This window comes from Cyrtonyx montezumae, unplaced genomic scaffold (genome assembly GCF_038088225.1).
Source record: "Cyrtonyx montezumae isolate F1298 unplaced genomic scaffold, pur_monq_1.0 scaffold_8, whole genome shotgun sequence".
In the NCBI taxonomy this organism is placed as follows: Eukaryota; Metazoa; Chordata; class Aves; order Galliformes; family Odontophoridae; genus Cyrtonyx; species Cyrtonyx montezumae.
In genome coordinates, this window is record NW_027072089.1 from 96,391,270 (window position 1) to 96,410,440 (window position 19,171).

The following is a 19,171-nucleotide window of genomic DNA, read 5'->3' on the forward strand; positions in this document are numbered from 1 at the left end:
CTGAAAGCTGCTAGAACCACCATGAAAGATAAGTCCAAATGTGTCTTTTCCTCCATTCTAGCCAGAAAGGTCATCTTCTCCCACAGCAGCAGGCATAGCCTGCCCAGGAATCCTCAACATGGGTTTTAGCTCATACTGAAGCTCTTTAAGCTTGCTGTTGCTTCCCTCCACTGAGCCACTGGCAAAATGCAAGTATTCTCAGGGGTTGTGTTGTGCTGTATAATATACACACCTTTCCAGGTTACTGTTTCAGAAGGGTACATTCTAGAGATTTGGCAACCAGTTTGGGTTTGTACAGGGCTTTTCAAGTTCAGATTATTGTATAAACTGCCTAAACTCACAGAGGCAGAAAATATCTGGAATGAAGTCCACTAAGATAATGGCTTGCTTAACAGGAACAGTGAAATAATTTTAAACAAGAAACAGCTCTGAGCCCCAGACAAATCTGTACTTTCCTACGTTTGGGGATGGATTTGTTTTGTTCTTTGGCCAGCTCAGGAAACAGCTGAGAAATTTCATACTTCAAATTCTTTTCTTGTTTGCTTTCCCTGAATACATTTGTTTTCTTTCTGCTTCTGGACTTAATTTGGGAGTCATCATTATCTGTCTTTTCTTCTTCCATTTGGCAGTCTGTTCTCCAGTCATGGATAGAACACATTTTTCACAAGCTTTGTGGGTATAAATGACCCATTAGTCTAAGTTCTCTTTTGAAATTCTCTTTTTTTTTTGCCCCTAGCCAGCAGATCATGATTACTTCAGTTAACTGCTCTTGACTTCTCCCCAGGTATCAGTCTTGTTGCTTTCTCCTCCTACTTTTCTTACTGGAAGAGATATTCGGGTGGAGAGCACTCTCACAGACAACTGGGGGGAGTGGCTGACTCATCAGACGGCCACAGAGCTGTGCAGAAAAATTGTGACTGCCTGAAGAGTTGAGCTGGCAAGAATCTCATGAAGTTCTGCATCTCCTATCTAATCGAATGGCTTGAATTGGAAGGGACCCCAGAGATCATCTAGTTCTACCCCTTCTGCCATGGGCAGGACTTCCAACTGCTAGATCAAGCAATAGATCAAGATGCTGTTGGCCCTGTCCAGCCTGGCCTTGAGTGCCTGCAGTGACAGGGCATCCGCATCCTCCCTGGGTAGTATGTTCCAGCACCTCACCAAGATTTTCACTGAGAGGTTGCAATCCTCTCAGTGAAACACTTACCCAACATCTAATCTAACTTTTCCCTCCTTAGTTTAAAACCATTCCTCTTTATCCTATCACTATCTACCATGTGCACAAGGTTTATTTCCCTCCTTTTTATAATCCATCTCTTATGAAGTAGGAACAGTTCCAGGCACCTAGTTGAGAAGCAGTCCTGCTGAGAAGGACCTAGGGGTCCTGGTGACCACCAAGTTGAACATGAGTCAGCAATGTGCCGTTGTTATTGTGTCCAGTTTTGTGCCTCCCATTACAAGAAAAATTTGGATATACAGGGGAAGAGTCCAACATAGGGTTACCAAGATGGCCAAGGGACAAAAGTGTCTCTCCTACAAGGAAAGGCTGAGAGAGCTGGGACTACTCCATCTGGAGAAAGCTCAGGAGAGATCTTAAAAATGCCTATGAATATCTGAAGGGAAAGTGCAAAGAGAACAGAACCAGGCTCTTTCCAGTGGTGCCCTGTGCCAGGACAAGAGGCACACACTAGAGAAGAAGAAATTCCATTAGAACATTAGAAATCAGTTTTTAACTGTGCAGGTGATGGAGCACTGTAATAGGTTGCCCAGAGAGGCTCTGAAGTACTCCCTCAGAAGACATCTAGACGTGGTCCTGGGAAACCTGCTCTTGATGTTCCTGCTTGAGCAGATGTTGGACCAGATGGACCCAGACAGCAACCTTCCACCTCAGCCATTCTGCAATTCTGTGATTTTGCAACAGACAGGGAAAGCACTATCAGTGAGTCTGTAAAAAGATCTCTGCTTCTGAATGAATGGAGTTGAAAATGGTTTGCTATATCCTTGGCTTCTGTGTAAAATACTGGTTGGCTTGGCGTACTGAGAGGGAAAGGGTGGGGAAAATAAGAGAAAAACAAGCAAATAAAAAATACAAGTTTTTGCCCAGGTCATGAAAAAGACTGACATTATGTCTCCATATCCTCTAAGAATACTCACAATACGATGCCATGCATACCTCATATCCAGCGCTCAGAAAACCACAGAGTAATGTCATAACTGGACACTGCAGCCCTGCAGCCAGTTCTGCAGTCATATCAGAGGTTACTTCATGGAAACACCACCATAAATTTAAAGGCTCCTAAGCTATAAACTGTTGGATCTGGAGAAAATACCACTGCATTTCATTATTTCTTCTCTATAACCAAGTTTCAAATGATGAGAGGTCACTATAACCTTCGTCCTAAATGGAGAAATAAGTTTTACAGCCTCAAATTGTACCAGAGGAGATTCAAATTGGACATTAGGAAAAACTGCTTCACAAAAGAATGGTCAGGCTCTGGAAAAGGCTGTCCAGGGATGTGGTGGAGTTACCATCCCTGGAGGTGTTCAAGAAACACTCAGATGTTCTATTGAGGGACATGGCTTAGTGGGATATATTGGTGATAGTGGACTGTTGGACTGGATGATCTTGGAGGTCTTTTCTGACCTTGGTGAATCCATGACTGTGTGATTCCTTGTTTCTAAGATGCTATTTAGAATGCACCAGAAGAGACACACCTATTTGAGACTGAGCAACCATAGTAGACTTGCGGTCACACAATGGAGAGAAGGGAAGCCCTAGTTCTGCTTCTTTGTCGCCCTGAAGAGAAAAAAAAGAATAAATTAGAACAAGGCACTGAACTTCAATATCTGAGGTCACTGCTGTAAAATCCACCCATTTTACTTTCTTTAGTGAAGGAAGTTTTCTATGTGTGCGTTCTTGAAAACAGATTATTTAAGGAGCATTGAGTCTAGCTGGAAAAGTTGTGGTCCTAGGAGAACAACGTGAACTGAGCATTCTGATTCCAGAGAATCTTTCCTCGTAACTTTTCCTGTCTGATTGGTACTTCCAAGCACCAAGCAAGCACCCTCTTGTACTCAAGAATGATTCTCTTTGTAGATCTCTGGAAAACTCAGCAGAGCACCGTTCTCAGAACAAATCTTTCAAGAGAAAACATCAGTATCATGATTCATCTTTCAGGATTTGCACTTGCTTGCATGCCTTTCTCTCTTTTGTCTTTCAGATAAGGAATTCACAGGTCATGACTGGCCAGATACAGATTACATTTTTTTTTCCAAAGGAAACACTGACATTGTTAACATTTTACGTAGGAGCTAAAAAACGAAAGTACAAACATGCTTTCCAGTCCTCAGAACTGACAGTCCTTTCCTAACATCACAAGATGCTATGGAAGATCAAGTGTTGTAAAACCATTTCTTCTGGTCATTTAAACTGCATATTCACACAAAGTTTGGTTCAGACATACTATTATAAACTGCTTTAGTCTGAGAGGGTACATAGGATGACAGCTGCAGTAATCCTCAGTGAGCATTCAAACATAAACAGCCTGTTAAATGTACTAGAGAATCAATTCCTTAACTCAGTAACTTGCTTTAACAGTGCTGAACTTCATGCCATTATTCTGACTAATGTCAAACAGAAGTTAAAATAGAAACAAATAAGAGAAAAACTGTAGGTGTAAGAAGCACTGAATTGTTTTTTCTTTGTTATAATAAACATAAAATGAAGGAATAAGTTCTGTAAGAGCTTTAGGTGAAACAACAGTTTTCTCCTGCTTTACGTCAGCAGTCTGATGTACAAACTGTTCAGGGTAAGCCAGAAACCAAACACAGAAACATTTTGATGCAACCTTCTACTACTGTGTCTGCTACACCTCTCAGTAAAAGCATTTTTCAGTGCCAGCTCTTATCTAATCATCATTTCTCTTTTACTCCTCATGCGTCTTACAAACCCAGCACTTCATTCTCTTTAGCACAGTCCTTCCTGACTGCTCAAAAAGATACATGAGTTTTAAGCTGTTCGGGCAGATCCTTCTTGGATAGCTAAATTGATTGGTAAAACCTGCAAGATATTTCCTTTATGAGATCCTCACTCCAGTGGCTGAGTATCAATAAATAAAAACTGTATTTAAAAGCAGCATTAATATCTACAGCATGGCTAGTTCATGTAGGAAGACCCGTGTCAGTTTGCTGCAAAACTGGCAACAACAGCACTAGAGACCTGTACTGATTCAGGTTAAATCAGGCTTTGTGCCTCATAACACACAACAGAAAAAGTGGAAAAAAATCTGCACTTTAAGAGCATAAGGAAATAAATATCTAAACTGAAACCAGCTTAGTACCCAGGCTAGTGGCACTTTTCAGCTCATACACAACGAAGAGCACATGTTGCTCTCCTGCTCTCAAGTAGGGATGTATTTATTGATCTACTAACTTCAGTGAACAAGTCTAGTTTTCATGGTAAGCATAAGGTTTTTCCCGAAAAGGGAGTTAGTACTTCATCTTAATTTGGAACTACAATACAATTTTTATGTAATGCTTTATCTAAACATGGAGGCATTTATCATTCAAAATTAAAACATGATGTTCAACAGTCCTCGTGGAAACACAGAAAAATGATTTTGTATTCATTACAAAGCAGATGTAAAGCAGATGCAAACCTGGGCTTTTTGTCCCTCCTCAATCTCTAGAGTGCTCAGCAATGGTATATTTTATCAGATCTAGCATCCTTCTGAGCTATAAAAGAATAAGCATGCCCAGTTGCAGTTTTCCATATAATGTATGTGAAAATCATCCTCCTTACATGAGCCTTCGTGTGGTAACAGAGACAGACATAGGCACTATTTTCCTGCTTCCACATAGTAAACCCATTCTTGCTTTGAAAAAATAAAGGATTAATTTCAAAGCAAATTTTTGCAAATTTCCTTATTAAGAAGGGATTCCCGCGATGCCTTTAAAAGCAGATGCCATTCAAAAATCTTGTTAAAAATCGTCTTTTTGGTTAAGTTTTATTGCATTCAGAGTTACTGCAAAACATGAAGTTACTAAACTTAGGAGAGAAGTTAAGCACTTAATTTTCTGATTAGTAATATATATTGGTGAAAAGTATCTTCACACTCTTAAGTGTTCTGTTTACTTTTAATTCTTTTTTTCTTTTTTTTTTTAAGCAGCTATTTACATGCTTTTAATTGGCCACATGGGGATATTTTAGTTATCGCAGAGACTTTAATGATTTGTCTAGATTTGCAGGTCTGGCAGTGGGAGGTCCATTAAGAGATATAAGCTAGAGCATTTACTTAATCAAAGGTAAGGATAATGCATTTTTTATGTCTACTCCAATATAGGTACAGCTTTATAAAGATGTAACTACCTAAATATGTTTTCTATGGTTTAATAGCTCAGCAGAGCATCATATATTCTATCTTTTGCGAGTTAGAAACATATACTGATTCTATAAAAGTAGTTAGCATGGCTTAGCAAACTTCTCCTATGTAGATAATACTTCTACCTATACGCAGTGTATCAGACACTATCCTTCCAAGAGATTTGACGGGCAGTGCTACTGGTGCCAGACGAAAGAGCTTCCTATCATTTTAGGATGTTCTTGAAAAAATCAGAAGAAAGAAAATACATGTTCACATTCTCTTACTTGCACAATCCTCTGTGCTGACAAAACACAGAGGGAATTCTCCAGCTTTACCTGTCTGAAGAACTCCTCTAGCAGAGACATGGTCCAGCGGTGGTGGAGGTCCCAGGCCTTGGCTGGATGACTGATATCTGCTGTATGCAACAATAGTGATAAGGCTTTCGGCTTGTCAATTCTGAAAATCCAAAGGATCAAACAAGTTAATTGCCTGCACTTGCTGTGGAAAATTACAAAAATCTCACTTAAAAAGGGAAAAAAGGCCATCAGAGTCTTTGGCCAGGATATCAATGGAGTATTTCTGCATTCATAAAACCTGACAACTGCAAAAGATTGAGTAATTTCTCCAATATATATTTTTACTATTGTAAAACAGACATTAAGAGGTATAAAGAGAAACTTTGCTCAGGTTTGACAAGTTTCTTTCCAGGCTTGCTTCTCCACACAGTCAGACCTGAAGAGTCACTATGCTCCCTATTTCATCTGGGCTGCATTTTATGTAGGTGGTAAGAAGAGAATTTACTCCCTATCGTCTTACTGTAGTAAACAGGATCTACTTGATCTGCTCTCAGGGACACTGATGACTCAGGACAGTACATAACTGATAAATGTTTCACTGTTAGAAAACTAGAGTGAGTTTGGCAATTCTTAAGACCTGAGAGACTAGCCCAAGAACTCAATAATGCTTTCTCGTGATGGTTAATTTCAGCTTTTAATTCTGGCTTTTGATTTCTGGAAATAGTTGGAAGAGCTGTAGCTTCTGAGAGGACCCAGTGGTGAGCCACACTCTGATCTGATATAGACATAAGGAGGGTGCTGGACAGATCTGTGTCCAGAGTGAAAAAAAGAAAACACTATCACTCAGAGCTTCCTGTAGCATAATAGAAATTTTATGGAGAAGGCTGTGGACAAAATACTACACAACTCCTACTAGTATACTGTGAAAAAAATAAAAGGCCTTTCCCATAATGGTCCATCTGTTATCTTCAAGTCCTTCCCTTGGTGCATCTCAGGTTGTATTTGCCTTTCCTCCTGTTATGGAGCAGGCCCCTTGTCATGGTGGCAGCTGCTACCATCTGCAGAAAGACAATGCATTGGTTGTGTTTTGTAGACCCTTGGATCCCACTCAGTTGGTAGAGACTGTTCAGTTGGATCGCATCCTTGATGTTACCCTCATGTGCAAAAAAAAAATGCCCAGGGAAGCTTACCCCAACAGAGAGACCTTTGCAAGCTTCAGTCCACCAGCATAGAATAGAGAAGTGTGTAGGTAGTGCTAGTCCACTCCTAAGTGGACTAAAAATTCAAAATTCAACAGCAGAAACAGAAATGAGGTGCACATCAAAGAGAGTGAGGGCCTCCAGAGAGGTGCTTTTGAAGCTAAACATACTGGCAGAGCATGAGCTGAAATGAAGCCCTTCACTGTACGGTGCTGTGAAGTGACTCACCCTTCTGGCTGCTGCAAAGCATTCTTCATGGCTTTGATTTGCTGGAAGTGACAGGACATATCGGTGGCTAACACCATCTCAATCACCAGCGCCCTGAACTCCCTTTTGAATGGCATCATGGTGAGAGAAGCAAGAAAAAAAGAAACACAAAAACCAGCATCAGACAAACTCCAGCTTCTGATGTTAACTGTGAATTACAGCATTTCTGACTTCTTATGTCATTCTTTCCATTATTTCTCCTTCAGGTTGAGGGAGAAAGATGAATAATTTTCTACAAACACAATAGAGGGAGAGCCGAAAATGAAGCCATGTGGCTAATCCTAGAAGAGAGAAATCCTAGATGTTAAGAGTGTAAGTATCAGTACACTTCCTTTCTCGATTAAGAACAAACCTTTTGAATTTACTTATTTATAAAGTATTCTTAGAATCAAGCAAAAAGACTGTTTTAAGATTTGGCACGAATCAGGTGAATCTGTGTTTCTATCCAGCTGGCTAAGACTGCTTGAAACCTCCACTGAAAGCTCAGTCATATTATTAAAGGAAAAACATCTGGAAAAACAACATGTTAAAAAAGATCTCCTAGTAAATATAATGTTTATATACACTCAAGACTTCTGAGAATCTGCATGAGAATCTGCACTTCCCTGATATTACTCATTCAAATCATTCACGTACCAATTTTTGTTAAACAAACTTTTCAGGATACATATGGAATTCCTTTGAAGATTGAGTGGATGCCCTAGAAATTTTAAAATATCAGAACACTCTGATCTAGCATACAATATATATTTCTTTTTTCTTTCTTAAGTTCATCTGCTCACAGTTTAACGGGAAGAATAGCCCAAGGTTAGCATAGCAGCTAAGGATTTGGGATATTCAAGAATGGATCAGTTTTCATTTAAAAATAAAAGTTGCCATTCTTTTCATGAATCTTTCATGAAGGAGACAGTCTATTTTGGGCATGTCTCTGCACTCAAGTTCTAGCCCGAGGCCACCCCTGATAAGAGACCCAAGACCTCTGTGTCTACTCAGTCCCATGGGTGCCATATAACATGCCCCTCACATGCACACACATTAAAATTGCATCAGCTGTCCTCACTCCCCCCACACCTACCTCTTCCTCCTCACTCTTAAGTACAAGCACTTGCACAGCCAACAGCATTCAGAGAAACTATATGGTGGTAGAAAGCAAGCTTAGTTTAATTATTTTTTTTCTGGTCCTGGTCAGTTCCTTGGTCTGGTGTTCCCAGCAGCAAAAACTTCACTGTCAATACAAACAAGAGGAACCAGGCAGGAGAGGAGAAACAGCTTCTTTTAGCAAAAGTGCTGGAAAATGGCTGCTTAAAACACTTGTGGAACAAGGACCTGAAGCCCTAGAACTGGAGAGCTAGTAGATGTACTACAAGCCAGAGACAAAGCAAAAGCCAGTGTGGATGACAGAAAATTTGGGCTAGAATTCAAGTGTACTGTAATGCAGTCAAGAGTACAACAACAAAATAATAATAATTTAATGGAGAAACCAACAGATTACTGATGGACACACTCATTTATAAAGCCTGTACTTTTCCACAACACTGTTAGAATCTTCTGTGCTCTGGAGGAATTTGAAAACATTTTAAATAGTGTTTTTGCAAGCAGCCTGATAAAACAGAGCAATATGCATTAAAAACAAGTGGTCTAAATGGTTAATCTTTATAAAAGGCTCAAAAGTTTGTGGTAACAAAACTACAATCATGTGGCAGTGGTCACTATTCGAATATCAAGGGCGTGGGAATGGGTTTTCTTGCCTTTCCCCTAAACTGAAGATCCCTTGACTGTTTTACAGATCTGGCCATGCTGCTTGTCTGACTAATTGGGGATTTTAATATTTCTTGTTACATTTTCAGATGTTTTATCTCATGGCAGATATCCATTTCCCCAAGGCCAGAGGCCAGGAGTCAGGGAGACATCATATTCTCATAACTATAGCTTCCCACTAGGAAAAAGTACTAAGTTACCAAATTTGAAACTAAATTCTAATAGAACTTTTCCATGTCCTTTAACAGCCCCTGTAGAACTAGGGAAAGCTACAATTAGATGGAGGGAGCAATGCCAAGAAAAGCAATATGGAGAAGAGGAAAACCTGGAGTGAATTTCCTATTTCATTAGGGCTACATGAATGTCCTGCAGGTGATGACCATGAAAATATGGTATCTGGAACAGTTCTGTCATCAAGTACAGTTTCATGGTATCTGTACTACTGACTGCTGAGCTAGATAAGACTCTAAATGACTTTACACCTAAACATTTCCAAGTCTTGCACTGATCTCCATTTGGCAAATATCTTTATTTGCTCTTTAGAATAACTACTACATGCCTTTACCTTTTTTGACTGAGAGAACATCATTTTATTGGATATTTTTCTAGGTGCATCTATGCTCCATATCAATGTTCACCTCAGAGCTACACTCTAGCAGAGGACTCGCATCTCCATGCAGGCATGGGAAAAGGTCAGGAAAACAACTGTTCTATATCAACTAATCCCCATGCTAAGAATTAGATAATATCTCCTTTAGTGAGATATTTCATTCAGTGTACACAGCACAGGTCTCAGGTTTTTATTCTCATGAAAATTAACGGATGAAGGAAAAATGCTACCTTCAATGAAACATTTTCAATGGCTGATACACACTGAAGGTGTAACATTCTGAGTAAGCAGGCATCCATCCTGGATAAATAGGAAAAAAATGGCAAGAAAAGCGTGTGATTATGCAGCCATGTATCTGCTATTACATACAAAGGAAGACTGACTAAAGTTGTCTTCACTTGGAAGCATTCCAGGTTTCTCACTGCAGACTCCAAAGGAATAATGCTGATTGACAAAGAGGACTCAAAAATCATCCGAGGGACAAAAGCCCAGGCAGCTTTATTAACAAAATCAGTTTTGCATGAAAGGTCACTTCCTGAAGCTATACAGAGTTTCAGAGTTAAATATTTTCCAGATGCATTTTTAATGCTGTACTTGACAGTAAAGGGCTTGCACTATGTACACTCTGTTTCAGTCAACTGTGTGGAAATTATTAGCAATGAACTATGGACCCAGAAAATACTTCTACAGTTGTATTTTGGAAAGTATCTGTTCATTTTGCAGTTTGCTACAAAACAATACCACCCTACCTGAGAGAGGAAAACTAAGCAATGTAAACAGCTCAGTATTTTTATTTAGGCAGATACAATATTTCATAAAAAGGAGTTATGATAATCTTCAAAACCTCCAGTCTAAACATATACCTCAACAGAAAACACATTCTGACACCAAGGAATTAATGAGAAACATCTGAACTCAGTTTTCATCCAACCACAAACAGTTTAAAGCCCCAAAGCAGACTGTTTTCCTAAAAACAGCATTCCTGGAATGAAGCATTCTCAAGCAGCTGCTCCACTGATCCTTGTAAAATGGCTGCCATTTCTAATCAGTTAGTTCCTTGTGTTTCCCCCAACATAAAAGGAAGCAGCAATTTGCTGCCAATATTGGACAAGGCATTATCAACCATAGCTAAGAAAAAAAAAAAAAAAAAAGATAAAATAGATTTTTAACACCTCAATTAAGTTCATGTTTTCTGTCCACTCAAGATCATATGGGTGGGCAGGATTTCTCAACCCACTGCCCCACAGGACTCACATTGAGTGAAACCAGCCACTTAAGATCCTAAACTGTATTCCCACTGCTTAGCTATAGGATTACGTCATTGTCCACGAGCCAAATAAACAGGAAATGCTGGTGAAAGACATTATGAAGCACAGCCATTGGCCAGTATACTAGAAGCCAATCCCCCTGAGCAAAGCTCATTTCCTGTCAGATGAACTGACTGCTCATCGCTCTATCAAATTCAAGTGCATGTAGGAAGCACTGTGCTGCATGTAAGATCCTCTACGTCTCTCCTATGAGAAAGACCATAGACAAGGATTTCTTTCTGTCTGGCAGACAGGGTTACTTTTAAGACACTACTCCTTGGAGTTCAAAATCCCCTAATAAAACAAAAAGTCCTCATTAGTTTGAACTATCTGCTATTAGAAAACAAATCATGGGCTGATTTTGGCACATAAATCGTATGTTGCATGGGCTTAATTTAAATTATAGCTTCTTACATCACTTTGGCTTATATAGTACACTGAGTTATGGTCCTTAGACTCAATTCTCATTTGCATTACATCCTATATATAATTTCCAGGCAAGGAGTGTCAAAGTAGGTAAAGGTTATCTTTATGACTTTGCATGAACAAACAGCAACTTACCTTTTCACTCATTTACAGATATGTACAAAGGGTGTTTATGTGAGATGCTGAAATTACGTGGGAGTCAAACTGTATATTATTATCCACTGTCAGTTTTAGTCTGACTTCTATCTGAGGTGAAAACCAAATACAGAGTGAAGCAAGTCAAACACTTGATAAAGCTTTTTTTTTTCTCTCTTAGCCATACAGAGTGATGCATATTGCTATTCAAACAAAGCAATAACAGTCTGTGATGATGTTGCAATATTCTGCTACCATGTTCATGTTTACCTCCAGTCATCTTTAGAGAGATTAGATAAAATATTCATCTCTTCATCATCTTGTAAAAGACGATATGCTGCACTGACATGGTGATTTTCAAGCACAGAACGATCGTTATACAGAATGGCTGAGTCTGACCTGGGATTAAAAAGGAAACGTAAGAAGGTTATGTTTCTTTCTTATCTGAAGTGTCTCATTCAAAAGCTTTTCTTTGCTCAGATATAGAGGTTAGTTCCTTTAGCACACATATAGGCATTCTGGGAGCACCTGTGATACTTAATTCATTGCTGTTATTCATTAAAAGAAAACTGAAGATGAAAATTCACCACAAACACTTTCAACAGCCAAGACTCACCTAGTCTTACATTACATTAGAAAAGGATACTGAGAGCTTTCTAACTGAGAGAGAGAATGTAAATTTAGGGCTGAATCACAAGGCTCCTTTCCAGTTCCTGTGTACGTTGCTGTCAAATTGAAGCCTCAGTGTAGCCAAGTAAGAAATTGTGGTACGTGTCCCCATAAAGTTTCCAGAATAGTAAACTGGCTAAAAGCAAGATATAACAGAGCTGCTTTCAGTTATCTATGTACCAGGCTATGCTGCACAGAAGGGCAAGTCCCAGTGAGATGGTGTAAGACCAAAGGTACTTCACACCTTATTTTAGGCTCCATGTTATGGATCTGAAATTGATGAATAGCTAAACTGTGGTTGCCCAAAGATAATGGCAACAGAGAGTGAATATGATTTGTTACAGTACTCTGTCCATCCTGCCTCCCAAAGAGCAGTGTAAATTTTTTGCCCCAACAGTTTAGAACAGTTTCTGTTGTTCAATGTCACAGAAAATACATTATAACTGAACTTTTTCTGAATCTTCTCTATACCACTCTTCCGTCAATCTCAAAGCCCCACAGAAGACTCTAAGATCAACAATAATGCCAGTCCAAGTACAGTCTGTATATAGCTGACTGCTCTCTAGGAATTAACAAAGATTTAAGATGTGAGTGCAATGACTTACTCCCAAACAGGCAGTAGTAAACATATTCCATTGCAGCTGGTATGTTTATCTAATAAGAACAGTATATGTCATGCTGGGGTATACTGATAAATACAGATAATGGTGAACTCTTTAACTATAGTATCTCCTTCAAAACTGTATCTTTGATGAAATATATCAACCTGTACAACAATCAGTCTTCAGCAACTTCACACAAATATTTTGGGAACATCTATTTTCCTGATCATTAAAATGACACAATAGTCAGGAATCTATAATACAGACATATGGTTGAAAATGACTAAGTAAGAGAAAATTAAATATAGAGTTAGGAATTGAACTTTCCTCCTGCATCACTTGAGGGCAAAAGTTCCCACATGTTTCTGTGTGGCTGTACTGTTATTTTCCAAAAACTTCCCCAATCACTCATCATGATTTATGATGGCCTCACCGTGTTTGGATGTGAAAATTGTTGGTGGTTCCTGTGTGTTCATAATCATGGATAGCAGCTGCAAAGATCATAGCGAAGATCTCCAGCTCTGTCATCCAGTGCTGAAAAGAAATTACAGAGCAATCAGATCATTTTCCCAGGCACTCAGGCTTTTGTTTTAAGGCAAGTGATCCCTTGCTGACAGTCGATGCTGCACATCGTTGCCTTTCCCCTGCAGCCTGCCAGTTGTTTTAAAGCAAATTTATTTGGCTGATAGACAGAAGCTGATTCAGTGTTTTTACTGACACTTCATCTAAATAAACTGAACTTCAGCAAAATAGTTGCAAGATCAAAAAAGGCTTAAATCATAGTGAGGGGAAACAGTTGCCATTCTTAAAGAAAAGTTGTGAGGAAGAAAGAGAGGAAAATCTCAGGAAGAAAGAAGGAGAATCTCAAGAATACCAATTTTTTTCAAGAACTTACTAATACATGTGCATGTGTGCACACACCACCAAGGTATGTATTTTCAGCTTGGTTCAACTTTGTAACAGAGCCTCAAATACATAAAAATGGCACTAATTTCCACTAAGCAGAGGAGTTTTTGTCAATCTCTGAACTATAATGAGCACAGGAAACACAAGTCTTTAAAGATACGTGTCCTGTTACTCATCATTGATAGAAACATCTGAGAAAGTCCTGAGGTTTTCTTTTTTTTGTCCCTGATTGCCTACACAAACTCATAACTTAAAGGCTATTGCCGCTTGTGACTTGGATTTCTAAATTAATTGGATGTTTTTAATAATTTCCCTCTGAGTCAATCAGTGACTTCTTCGTGCCATTTTTTCCCACAGGTAGCAAAGCAAAGAGTGCTGATAGGATCAAGAATATCAGAGACAAAGCCTCTTGATACTGCAGATGCTGTATAATATTTGCACAACATGCTCCTAGAATCTGGAGAAAACCTTTGCCATACCAGTTGCCAAATGTTTTGGTAACAGCACACCATCACTCTGCCAACAGGTAAGAACTACCTTTAAACTCAAAACCCATTAAAGGTAGTATGGTTTTGTAAATGCATTTTAGGTGCATGCTGTAGCTCAGGGGTGAACCCTGTTATGCTAACTACAAGCAGGGAAAGAACAGAGAAATGAGGGGCTCTGCACACAGCTACCTGTCCAGCTCTTCTCCTGCCTTTCACAGTCATCCCTACAAAGCTCAATTTGTCTTATCTGTTGTCTTAATGCCCGGAACAGTCCCTTTGCTGGAGATAGCCCCAAACATCAATGTCTGTTCAGGTAGATTTGATATTAAAAATTTCCTTGCATTAAACATACAGCTTAAAGGTATTTTTAGTTTTAGTTTTTTAAAGTGGGAGGGTAAAGAGATCAAGACAGGAACAGACACGGTGACTAAGTTACTTTCTGCCTTCTACACAATTGGTCAAAGACAGGACAGGTGAAAAATAACAGCAGAAAGCATTTTTTCAAAACGCAGAAGTCTGTATCCAAGAAAAAAGGAAACAATGCAATCTAGTGGGAAAGGAGAGAGGGAAAAGAGAGTGAAAAGAAAGTAGAGAGGGAAAAGAAAGGAGAGAGGGAGGAGGAAACATTGATGTTTCCAAATTTTGGAAACAATTCCAAATTAGCCCTCCCATCCTCATAGTGAATAAGCCACCACGAGGCCTCAAGGATCTCACAGACCCTTCAATGGACCCATCTTCCCAGCACAGCACAGCACAGCCCAGCACAGCACGGCACAGCCCAGCCCAGCCCAGCCCAGCCCAGCCCAGCCCAGCCCAGCCCAGCCCAGCCCAGCCACCCAGAGGATGCCAGGCTCTCTCCTCCCCACTGCTCTTTCTTGGCAGAGGAGATGCTGCCTCCTCCATGCTCCAGGCCAGACGTGAAAGACAGGAAAGGAGAACCCACACCACCCTTGAAACTCTTGAAACTCAGCAATTCTTTATTGATTGCATGTCCCCAGGCTGTCCGTGGGCTGTTAGTACACTTTGTCCCCTCTCCACTACTGTTGGGCAATAGGGTGGCTTCACTTGTAGGCAGCCAGGAAGCTGCTGGGAAGAGAACTCTCCTGGGATGATTCTGCAACTCATCACTACAAACAGATTTCAGGCACAGGATGAAAAATGGGCCAGAGTCTCCAAGGGGCCCTATGCCCAAGGGGCACGACTTCTCTCTGCTAAAAACAATGGTACAACTGAGCTATATCCAGAAAAGTGTCCCTCAGCACCCCCATCCTTCCTTCTCCTTCAAAACTGGGGCAATTCTCCGTCCGTAGGCCTTAAATTCAAACGCTGCACTGATTCATTAGCTATAAAACACTGCTCAACTACCATACCCGACTGGCTGCTGATGTCATTACCCAGAGTTTCAAACCTTGCCACTGCATTCATTACCAGTTGTGCAGCTGAAGAGGCAGCTAGCACTTTGAGCAGCCCCTCAGCAGCAACAAATCCTTCCCCTAAGAGAAAACTTGGGGTGACAGAATGCAGAATGGATGAAGAGGAGCCAATGGAGATAGACAAAGAGCCTGTGGAGCTGATGACAGCGACACAAGGGAACCAGAGAAGGGAGAGCGAGAGACAGAAACTGCAGCCTGTCAGTGGCTACGCGGCCGCCCGAGCAGCCATGCGCTACGCGAGGTGGGGGGGGGGGGAAGGGGACGGAGGTAAGAGATGATGGGTCTACAAAAAACAACAGCACGACACGATTTGAGAAGGAACGGCAACTTTACTAAATCTAATAAAATTGAACAACTGAGAGAAACAAAGTTTCCAAACCAAATCTGAGAGCTCACGTTAGGGAAGAACTGCAGGGGAAGCACATGTGCTGAGACCCCACGGCAGCCGAGAGAGCGTGCCGAGGCAGAGCAGGCAAAAAAGCTTTTGCTTTTTTGGGGAGCAAAAGCTCCACCCCTCTGCTCCCAACGGCATTAACGCCTTAACTGCCGGCATGATGCTCTGATGTGGAATACCGGCATCAAAACCACAAAACCGCATCCTCTCTCCATTCAGTTAAAACACCCATATCCCCCCCAGAATTCTTCCAAATAATCCCAAATCTCTACTTTTATTAGCAGAGCCACTGCAAATTACATTTTTCTACATTACAAATGGGTTCTGCTCTGGATTATGATAACCTCCTCACTGAACAAAAAATACTGCAACCTCATTATGTATTAAGGATACCAACTCCTGTACATACCACTATGCCTGTCTTGAAAAGGAGGTAATGGACTGTTTGTGTCACATCTGCAGCATGCATTAGGTTGTGATAAGGATTTTTGTGTTTGCTGTATCCAACCTCCAGAGCTTCCACAAAGGACACCAGGGCAGAAATGGGGATCTAAGAAAAGAAGCACAGAATTAAAAATGAAATAATCACCTGGAATAGGTGGAATTTGGATGAGACAGCTTTCAGAAGAGGCCCCAAAGAGCAGTTATTTATTTGGGAAGTACAAACATCTTAAAACACCTTAAACAAGGTGTTTCTTGAACCAAGTTCACTTCCTCAAAATGGCTTTCCCATCCCTAATTACATTATGGATGAATCACAAATGCACATAAACACACATGAGTCAGTACACTATGAAACGCTGCCCAGAAAAAAAAAAAAAGAAAAAAAAAAACAGTTCAGAAAGCAACACGGAGCACTTGATTTCTTGGTCCTGGAGAAATATTTGCAGTTAGGACACGAGGGTCCATCTCATCCCCTGACAGTACACTTGTACGTATCACTGCTTTTACTACTCACAAACTTGTACAGTTTGTAACGACACGCATCATATAGTAAGCCTGAGATACTCTATGGTGAGAAGCAGCGTTTATCACACTTCTGTTTTTTCACTGCCAAATCCAGTCTTCCCATAACAGGGGTGTGCCATGCTTTTTTGGCTCCAAGAGCATATCAGTACATACAACGTAAAATCACAGTCAGGGGACTTCTAAGGAGCACACTACCTAGGTGCTGTCAGCTGCACACACATACGAAAAGCAGCAGGGATTCTCCAATGCTCTGCACAAACTGAAATCCCCTAAACATTCCTATGTTTATAGAGCCCTCAAGCATGTGGGGCAATGCATTTTTAATCAGTTATCATCTTCAACCATTTCTCAGCAGGCAGATAAAGCGTTCATCTTTCGATTGCACGCTAGAGATTCCTAAGAAGCTCAGGCGAATGACACTATCATTCCCACGGAGTTTCAGACGTAAGAATGTTTGGAAACCCTCCTGCTTCATGCTATCCTATTGCACTAAAATGCTCGACCTGCAAAACAGTTGGCCCTGGTTGCTGCAGATTCTATCCCCCTTTTAGGGGAAATAACAGGGACCACCAAGTCTTCACCTACACCTTCAAATACAGGTAAAATCGGTGCCTTCTGAATAAAACAAAGCAGAACAAGAAGGAAAGTCCAGTTGGAAAAAGACACCCATATTGTATCTACTGACCTTGAAACGATTGATCAGATCATAGCGTGTGAGAAGTTCATAGAAAATGAATTTCAGTGCATGATCTCCACTGGCATCATTTAGTGCAAAAACATCAAAGGACCACTTGTCTACATTCTGCAAAAATGAGTAGAAAACAAATGTTAATCTGATCATCCATTTTACCATCACACTTCCGTTTCTATTACTTTATATCTACCAATGGAAGATGAGAGTATACAGATTTTATTTACAACATTCTCCACTTAATTTAACCAAGACAGAGTCTAATTTACCCATGAGGACAGTATGACTCACATTTAAGAAGCCTCTCTTCATAACTTAAATTTCTTGCTTATTCAAGTCACACTGATACACCAATTGAATCAGTAAAGGCTGAGGGCAAAAAGAATCCTGCTTTGCCTTTGTCACTGAAACGCTGGGATGGGCACTAGTGTACCCGTCTGTGGTCATATTTTCACCACCTGCTGCGCAGTGAAACAGCATCATAAATATCTCAAGCTGTCTTGCTCGACCCAAGGACATCTAATTATCTTTTAATAGTCTTTAACATTTTTATTTTTTTTAAAGATGAGTGAGTTGCCTGGGGCTTTTAAAAATTTACAAAAGTAAGAGAAAGCCATAGTAATGCTACACTGAGTGCTGACAATGGGATAAAAAATTACCTTTATGAGCTAAAAGTAACTCTAACTGCAGTTGAGAGAGATACAGTTAGCTGTAACTGCTACACTAATGCTGCAGGGTGCTCAGTCGAGAGACCTAAGAAGTTCAGTTCCCAGCTCATAACACTGAACTATAATGTACAAACTTCCTTGCAGAAGGTTGAATTCCATTTCAACTCCAATGGATGGCAGTGGGAGCTGACAGCTCTCAGGATCTATCAACAGAGAATTCACCTTGATCTCTGAAGAGATCTCTCCTAGAACCCATGAACCTCTTTCCTACTTCTACGCCCTTTTTGGACTGTTTGTATTTTGTCTCAGTCAAGAAGCAATAGCATTTAGCAATTACTTGTCTATAATAATTATATAATTATACGTGTAATCTACAATAATATGATTGAGTTTGCTATTCTGGGTGACGTCAAGAGGGTGACTAGCAAAACTATTACCTTGGACTTCCGGAGGGCAGACTTTGACCTGTTCAGGGTGCTTGTTGCAAGGGTCCCTTGGGACTTGCTCCTGAGGGGTAAAGGGGTCCAGGAAGCCTGGATGCTCCTCAAGATGGAAATCTTAAAGGCACAGGAGCAGGCTGTCCCAGAGTCCCGTAAGTCGAGCCGGAGGAGAAAAAGACCAGTGTGGATGAACAGGGAACTTTTGTTAAGACTCCGAGAGAAAAAGAGAGTCTATGTCCTCTGGAAGATGGGTTGGGCTACTTGGGGTGACTACAGAGAACTGGCCAAGATTCGCAGGCAGAAAGTTAGAAATGCTAAAGCCCAGCTTGAACTTAGACTGGCTACTGCTGTAAAGGAACAGGAAACCCTTTTACAAATATATTAACAGCAGGAGAAAAACTAAGGAAAATTTCTCTCGAGGCAGGGAATGTAACCACAGATGATAAGGAAAAGGCTGAGGTTCTCAATGCCTTCTTCACATCTGTCTTTAATAGACAGAGCAGTTGTCCACAGGGTACTCACCCTGGCCTGGAAGTCCGGGACGGGGTGC

The 19,171-nt window shown here is 40.5% G+C and overlaps 1 protein-coding gene across 4 annotated transcripts in view; it reads right to left on the minus strand.

Moving 5' to 3' along the window:
• PDE1C (phosphodiesterase 1C) overlaps positions 1-19,171 on the minus strand; it is a 268,813-nt gene that overhangs the window by 44,587 nt on the left and 205,055 nt on the right. For all 4 annotated transcript variants that reach the window (XM_065752714.1, XM_065752713.1, XM_065752715.1 and 1 more), the window contains 7 exons: positions 17,508-17,624; positions 16,263-16,403; positions 13,066-13,166; positions 11,632-11,760; positions 7,087-7,188; positions 5,699-5,819; positions 2,716-2,797 (listed from right to left, as the gene is read on the minus strand). In XM_065752714.1, the coding sequence (XP_065608786.1) occupies positions 2,716-2,797; positions 5,699-5,819; positions 7,087-7,188; positions 11,632-11,760; positions 13,066-13,166; positions 16,263-16,403; positions 17,508-17,624 (793 nt within the window). The remainder of the gene's footprint in view (positions 1-2,715; positions 2,798-5,698; positions 5,820-7,086; positions 7,189-11,631; positions 11,761-13,065; positions 13,167-16,262; positions 16,404-17,507; positions 17,625-19,171) is intronic.